General features: G+C 48.2%; 1 protein-coding gene across 2 annotated transcripts in view; it reads right to left on the reverse strand.

Annotated features, from left to right (window-relative positions):
• Nucleotides 1-728: 728 nt before the first annotated feature.
• LOC144144084 (uncharacterized) overlaps nt 729-8,216 on the reverse strand; it is a 98,657-nt gene continuing 91,169 nt past the window's right edge. For both annotated transcript variants that reach the window (XM_077675495.1, XM_077675496.1), the window contains exons 7-8: nt 7,131-7,232; nt 729-988 (exon numbers count right to left, since the gene is read on the reverse strand). In XM_077675495.1, the coding sequence (XP_077531621.1) occupies nt 890-988; nt 7,131-7,232 (201 nt within the window). In that variant the 3' untranslated portion in view covers nt 729-889. The remainder of the gene's footprint in view (nt 989-7,130; nt 7,233-8,216) is intronic.

Genomic DNA, 8,216 nt, shown 5'->3' on the forward strand with positions numbered 1-8,216 from the left:
GTAATTATACATCTGTTGAGCCCGTAAATAAAAGCAATTGGCGTCATCTTTAAATTTGGACGGATGGAAATGCCAGAAAATAATTTTTAGGGTTTTTCAACTAACAAACCTACAAAAGATTTAGAGGAATTTTGGAACCTTTACTGCTGGCAAAATGAAGCTGTCTGGAAATGATGTCGACGCCAAGCCCACTGTGTTCGACCTTCATATTGGGAATTCCGGAAGTAAATTTTTACTCAAGCGTAGCGGCTTGACAAAGTTTCGTTTTTTGATTTATACTTGTAAAGTAAAAAAGAGTGAAATGTTTTTTATAATCTTGATTCGGCCGCAGGCCTTTTGGATATTATTAAGAATTTGGGTATTTGTGCAAGCCTGAACAATACACACGAAATATCTTAAGGGTCTGTCCTCAAGTCTTATGGATGAAAACTACATTTTGGGTTCAATTACCGGTATTAGGGATTCCTTGATATGCTTTATACACGGAGATGTAGGTGCCGAGAACTTATTCTTGCAGAGAACTGGTTGTGATTCCTGAATCTAGTAGTCCAAGCGGCGATTTGGTGGTCTCTTTTCAGAACAGCAGTAGTTGCTGGGAGTCGACGCAATCGCTAGCCGCCGGGTTCACCCACAGCAGGGGAAAAAGAGGAGGAGAGGAAAGAGGCAAACGCACGGGTATTTTCCGTTACTACAGGAATTTATCGTTACAAAAGATGTTTTCGTCGGTATAGACAATACTTAAAAGTTTATTTTCTGATAAATAGCGAAGGCTACAAAACCAGTCTAAGATTGTTGGTGTATCTCAAATTACAGCCCAAATTTTCAAGACACCAGCCTATAGCTTCACCAAAGGCAAGTGACACAATGGTCAACTCGTCGCATCTTGTGACTAGCATCCAGGTGGCACGGGTGTTTTATCTCGGCAAACGGTTATATTTTGCCAGGGTATGCACTTTAATTCCTCGAATCTTTCGAACCCAATCCAATGCTGAAAAAAAAAGAAAAGCCATTTCTCAAGGTCAGGCAAACAACGTCAAACGTTGAAAACAGGAAAAACACTATTTGATGCTTAGCGCAGAAGAAACCGTTTGGTCTTTGCGTGTGTTAGGCTATGTTGAACTGACGGTTTTCTGGCGCAGCAAGGTAACCGAAATATTTGAATATCCCCCCATAGAATAAAACGAGGAATACTCAAGGAGAGTACCAACTGCTGTGCGCTGACGGGCCTGTTGCAAGCCGAAATAAACTTGCGGGAAATTCAAATGTTTTGACTTAACCATTATGCAGTAAAACTTGATAAACCGAGACGTTTATCAACACAACGGCCTAAACATCGAATGAACCGCACGGGTTCGGTGTAAAGTCGGGTACCTCGGAGCTGTCTACACTGTCATCAACACCATGGGCGAAATCGTAACGCGATATTGAATAAAAAATTGTGCACAATATCAGACAGTTGTCTACTAAAAATAATCACATTTAGATCGATTGCCTTTATTGTGATGTTTGCAGCCATATTCCGCTAATATTTCCAAACACTTTGGACTAATTATTGCTTTATGGTGTTTCGGTATAGTTTTTCTTTCATGGTGTTCCTTTTTTGTTGCATAGTTTTGCATATATTGTTGTATAGTAGAGATGAAATATCTGCGCCAGTGTAATAGACAATTGTGTTGTGCCGACCTTGCCACTGCGAATCGTCCGTTTTACCGCCCTTTCTCTCCAGTTAACGGCTGAAAGTATGTTACCTGTCTGCTTTATCAGGTAAGTGAAAACTGAAAATTGTGAAAGACAGAAAAGAACAAGAAGCGCAATATTTTGTTTTCATTGCACAGTTCTTCTTATTGCCTTTGGAGACGTCATAGTCAAGACCCGAAAAGCGTTCATCGATGTTGTGATAGTCGATAGCCTTTCTCGGTCTACTTAATAGCGAAAATTTAGGCATGTCTGTCTGTCTGTCTGTCTGTCTGTCTGTCTGTCTGTCTGTCTGTCTGTCTGTCTGTCTGTCTGTCTGTCTGTCTGTCCCTGCACGTAGCCGCAGCGCCAAAATTTGGAAGTAATTTTCGAACGAGAATTTTATATATGCAATTTTTTTCCAAACCACTAAACGTGGTGCGACACTTCAGACTTGTCATGATTGTTTTTCAAATAAGAAAACATAAAGCATATTTGATGCAAAACATCGATACACAGGCGGTATTTACAGTGTTCTTTCAATTAAAAATCCATTATTGCTTCATTTTTCTGATAGCAAATGAGAAATACACGCTGAAAATGTTTCGACCTGAAATACAAAAAGCACTCGCGCGCCAGGCTACACCTACTGGTAGCGTTCCGAGAAGTCCCACTGTAACAAAAGGTTCCAGTAGATGATGCGTGAGCAAGAAAACGCGGTAAAATTGAATTGACTTGAGCAAACTTGTACCGTGTTTATTGTGGGAAGAGCGCGCTGGGAACGCTGTGTAAATTCGCCGCGCTATCTACACTGTGCTCCATGAGTGAAACCGCCCTTCCCTCTGAAGCCGCGTTGGGAGTTTGTTGTCCCGCATGCCACAAAAAAACCGTTGGCTGGTAGAGGTAGAAAGCTTTGCTTTAATAGAATTGACAACGTGTCTCCGCGTTTCGCTGCTGAGACCGCGGCGCTTACATCACCCACGCCTCGAAAGACGGAGGCTCCTGTGGACCAAGGCAAGCCTGCAGTGCCTGCTCATGTAGTCCACCTGTGTGACCTACCGGAGTAACTCATCGTCGCGGCGGCGAAGCGAGACAATTCAACACATTCTCCACGCCCGTCATGTCGGCGCAACCGCTCGTTTCCCCAACCAAATGCGACCTCCGCGTACAAGCAACCGCTCGAGCAACGAGAAAGTACGAGCGACCGCTTGTACTTTCCAACTAAACACGGCGTCGTAGTCGATGTCAGATGACCGGTACTTCCCGGCGCAATAACCCTCATATCATTTCCAGGTGTCTTAGGGACAGCAGCTGGTGATGTAGCGCTACAGTTTCTGAAAGACTGTTTTCCCCCCGGATTAAGGACTTCCCGTCTGTTACGTTGCCACCCCAATGAACTTAGCTCGTGACGCATGACGTCCGTCATGTATCGCCACAACGGAACCACCAGTTCTCTTTAGCCGCTTCGTGTCGCTCCCTACAGACACAACATCGCCGTGCAGAGTTCAAGCATATGCTGGAACATAGCATCAGCCGACCTTCTTGCAGTCGCTACGCATTACCCTTACACATGTTGCCAAAAAGAATGATGACTGGCGGGCTTGTGGCTAGTACCGGTTCTTGAACCTCTCCACAATCCCAGATCAGTACCCCATTCTAAACATACAAAATTGCACCGTTAGTCTGCGCGATGCAACGATATTTTCACAAATAGACCTTGTACGGTCGTGCCGCCAGATCCCCTTCGCTGAAGAGGACATACACAAGAAGGGCAATATAGCATCTTTGGCCTTTTCTTATTTCTCCCAATGGCGTTTGGCCTCTGGAAAGATGCCCAAACAGTGATGTGCATAGTGCCCTTTTTCTACGCCTTCTTGGATGATCTGCTGGTGGCGAGCACGTTCCTAGAGGAGGATATTACAATCTGCGCATTCTCCTAGTATTCCTATCTCCAATGGTATTATCAACGTTACGAAACGCGAGTTCAGTGTTCCCGCCCTCGACTTTCGGGAACACCGACGGGATGCAACAGGCTTTCGGCACTTCTGGAACAAGGGCCAGGTGATTTTCGTATTCCCAACACCAACGTCGGTCACTAAGGTTTGCCAGTTCTTGAGACTGGTACACTTAGGCCGCTTTTGAGTGCGAATGCACTTCTTAAGCGAGCCTGAATCGTCCGCCGCCGTCGTCCGCGTAGCAACAGCTGCGGGTGCGCGCGCTCCTCGTCTTCCTCCTCGTCTTCCCTAGCAACGGGGGGAGATGGGCGCGCGCTACTCTCCTCCTCCTCTCTCCGCTCAGTGACTGCGGGTGTTGGGCGCCTCCTCTCCACTTCGGGCGGGAGAGCTCTCGCTCGCGTAGCGGGCGCTCCGCATTCCGACGCGTGAGGGCGCTCGTGTAGCCCTCGCCGTAACGGCGGGCGCTACTCTCCTCCTCCTCTCTCCGCTCAGTGACTGCGGGTGTTGGGCGCCTCCTCTCCACTCCAAGATCACGATATCCACCGTAATCGCGCAATCAACAACCGTGCATTCGCACTTACACACTCTCCCCCTCGGGGAAGTGCGAGGGAATTTTTTTTCAGGTACTTTGCCACTCTGCTGGAAATCGTCTCGACTGCTTCGTCTCCGGGAAGAGTTCTACGACTGAAATTGACTAAAAAGCAAGTGTTGAGGAAGCCTTTCGCGCCATCAAACGTGTGCTTGCCGACGCGGCTCTCGTCACTCTCCCAAATCATGGTCGTCCACTTGTGCTGTTGACGAACGCCTCAAGCTCTGCTGTGGGAGCTGTCTTTCAACAGCACGTAAACTGCGCGTGGCAGCCCTTGGCCCTCTCGAAAGGCCTAACCCCTCGTAAACACGGAACATTGTCTTCGGGTGTGAGCCATTGCTATGTACCTGTCTGTGCGTCATTTCTGACTTCTCGAGGGCCGTCAGTTCCCCATCATCACCGACCACAAATCCTTGGCGTTGGCCATCAGCCAGTCCGACAAATTTTACATGCCACGACAAGTATGGAAGCTTGCCTACCTGTGGAGTACATGACACACATCATTATTATCAGTGGCGTTGACAACACGCCTACGAATGTCCCCAGTCGTACGAACGCCGTCGCCTCCACTTCGTAGCCGCTCACTGCACCCAACCTCCACCGACTGGCTGGTGAGCGAGAGAGCAGACGACACCCAGCTGCTCCACCTTCGCACAGAGCCCACTGCGCTCAATTTCGAAGACGTGACAGTCGATGGTCAGCAGCTCGGTTGCGACATATCGACGGGGAAACCACGACCGTTTGTTCTGAAGGTCTGTGTGATGATGCAGTGTGCCGTAACGTGGTGGTGCGGGCTTTACCAGGCAAAGAAGGACGAGGTGTGCTCCTCTACGGAGGAAGAGAAGGAAGAAAACGGCATGCGCTCGGGTTTTTGGTGGTTGGAATCATGTCAAGACGGGTTTCCTACGTGGTTCGCCCGCTTTGGGAATTCTGACCGCCAGAACTTCATCTTTCCCGAATCCCGGGCCCGTTTTGGTGGCTCCTTTGGAGGTGCTCCGGAAAGCCCTGGTCATCCTTTTCCCGATCTCTTTTGTTCGCGGCGTAGGCCGGAGCGCAGACCTGGATCCGCGCCAAGCACCCAAGGCCTGACGTGGGGCGTGTGCTACACGACAAGTGCACCCGTCACCGACGACTCTGGATAGTGGGACTGACGCCGGACTCCGACGTGGAGAGATTATCCATGCTTTGACTGTACTGTAGATCAGTGAACCATATTTTAGTCTCGCGTGAAAGTGTACGATTTTAGCGTCTCCGGGTACCCTCTCTCTTGTGTGTCCACTTTGGGGTGTATTCTCGTTTTCGTTCAGCTAACTAAACAATATCTCTCGATGTTTCACACCTGATGGTTTCGCTCCGTACGAAGGTCTAGCGTGAGGTGCTAGCGGGGCCTTTCATCACAGTCCGCCGTTGCGAGCTTTTCAACGCCCTCTACAACATGGCTAACCCTGAGATTCATTCCGCGAAAAAGTTAATTGCGACTCGTTTTATTTGACCTCGCACCGGCGCCTAACTTCGTGAATGGGTTCGAGGTTGTACGCCATGCCAGCGAGCAAAGGTTCACCGCTACCCAGTTTCGCCGACGGAGACGTTCCTACAGCTTCATGAGTACGTTGGCTTCGGGTACAGCTACGTTGTCGGTCTCCTGCCCCCATGCCAAAGCTTTCGCTTCCTCCTGACTTCTGGGGGCCAATTATCACGCTGGCCTGAAGCCACACCACGCCCGGATATCCTCATGTCCACGGAGGTGTAAGCACTCGTGCCGAAGTGGGCAGCGCGCTTCGGATGCCCATCATTCATCGTCAGCGACCGCGGACAACAGTTCGAGTCATTCTGTTCGATGACCAACTTCACCTTGTCGGCACGACTCATTTGCGTACGGTGGCGTACGGGCCCAAACAAATTAGCTCGGTCAGCGGTTCCACCGCGAACTTAAGGCCGCGCTCACAGCACACGACTGCCCAATACAGTGGATCCAACGATTACCCCCACACCTGTACGTATACGCATCGCATCGCCTTCAAGAGTGACCTCACCTGTTCTCCGGCTAACCTCGTATACGGCACCTAGCTTCGCCTGTAAGCAGACCTTTTCGAATTTCCGGATGACACTTTCCCCCGCAGACTGCATCATGTCTCCGATTGATCCTCGGCGACCACCGGCCGCAGTATATACGGGAAGAAAAACCCCGAGCAAATATGTGCTTCTGGACATTGAACAAAAAGACATGTTTATGCGGTATGGACCTGTGCGCCACCCTTTGAAGCCACACTATGCTGGCCTTTCCCTGTGGTCAAAAGAAACGCATTTATGTACATCAATATCAGCGGCTCTTACGACACCATAGCATTATATCGTCTCGAGGTGGCATAGGTTACCTCCAGCGAAAGCAACTCTACGAGTTTTTCCTCGGGGGCTGCGCAGGAGCGCGACTGTCACCTACGCTGCCAACCAGTTGATCAGAGCGTGGCACTCGCTCCTCTCTTGAGGGGTAGAGCCCTGTAGCTGCATCAATAGTGTCAGCGGACGCAGCGTGACGTAGGCCAACGAGTGCACTCACCCGCCGGAGGGCTCATGTGCCGTATGCGTCAGCAGAGAGACCCTTTTGCGTTAGAAAATAACTTGACTTTGCTCCGTGGTCTGGTCCTCTCCTTCAACGACTCCGTGGCATGCCCGCTATATAATATTTGCGTTCACCAGGCCACAAAAAAGGGGGAGCATTAAACCTTATACTTACTCCCATAACGTAACAGTTCGGAACGTTTTACAATTTGTTTTCAGTGAGGTATATTTTTTTCCTATTCTAATACCCAGAATTGTAGGAGAACGACAGTTATCGGGCTGTTTCTGTTTTTCGTTATTGCTTTTGTAATCTCCACGTGGACTTTTAAAGTAAAAAAAACGTTGGCTCTTACTCTGCATGGGGTCCCAGCCGGGTAAAAGCCGTACTCCTGTGTGCCATCCTCGTCATTGTTGCAAAGAAAACCGCATCCGATGGGGTGTTGGCCATCAGTAGTCTGAAACAAGATGAGGTCTTATAAAAGCTGTTAAATATCAACCATTTTTTCCTTCGTGCTGTCTAATTGGTAGAACACTACAACAAAATAACTGCATATTGCCCAGACAAATATTCATGTACTTGACCGGCAGCTTTAATATATTCCCTGGCCATTTTTATTGTGATATCGAAATAATAATTTGACCTCAACAATCCAGCTGATCTGATGAAAACTGCTTCAGATAGGTCAAGTCTCAATTTTAACAGGAAAAATTTGCAAAAGAGAGCACAATACTTTTATTATGATCATGCCTCGCATAGTCGTCCGCTTTCCAGGCGATTTTATGTCCAAATAAAAATTATTGCAAATATTTTATCGTAACCAGCTGTCGGTGAAGAAAACCTTTTTAGAAGTGTTCACGGTGTAGTACTTGAAACGGTTCTTGGCGACTACCGCTTGATATGAAAATCCCGGGCCATCTCCACTAGCGTGAAACCTGGGGAGGTGCGAAACATGCAGTGAATGTGTGCGTTGTTGGCGTCTGGACGTTTGTGCCGACGGAGCTGAAACGATTAGAGGCAGAGGTATACAGCTGTACTGTAAAAGTGTCGTCCCTATAAAGCCCGAAGCATTCTAGCGCGAGGCGTTGAAATGGATGTCCTGGTGTCTTAGTCCTGTGACTATATGATACTAGTGTCACTAGATAAGATACCATTCTGTGACACTACATCATACGAGATACGATGACGATGACGACAAGAGACGCCGGCAGCCTGCGCCCCTAAGGAGTGTCGCTTCTAAATGGAAATAAATGCCCAGCATTGTTTGCAACTGCGCAAGAATTTCTACGCCTGCTTTTTTACTTGTTTCGTTTTCAATTCTTTTCATTTACTGTGCTAAACTAGAGAGCATGGTTAATTAGACGATTAACCGGGCGACGTTAGCAAATCTACAAGACTTATGCACTTTAGGCACATATTAGTTAAAGAGGTGACTTGGTAC

Source organism: Haemaphysalis longicornis, unplaced genomic scaffold (assembly GCF_048455015.1).
Source record: "Haemaphysalis longicornis isolate Haplotype H1 unplaced genomic scaffold, Haemaphysalis longicornis Haplotype H1 scaffold_60, whole genome shotgun sequence".
NCBI lineage: Eukaryota > Metazoa > Arthropoda > Arachnida > Ixodida > Ixodidae > Haemaphysalis > Haemaphysalis longicornis.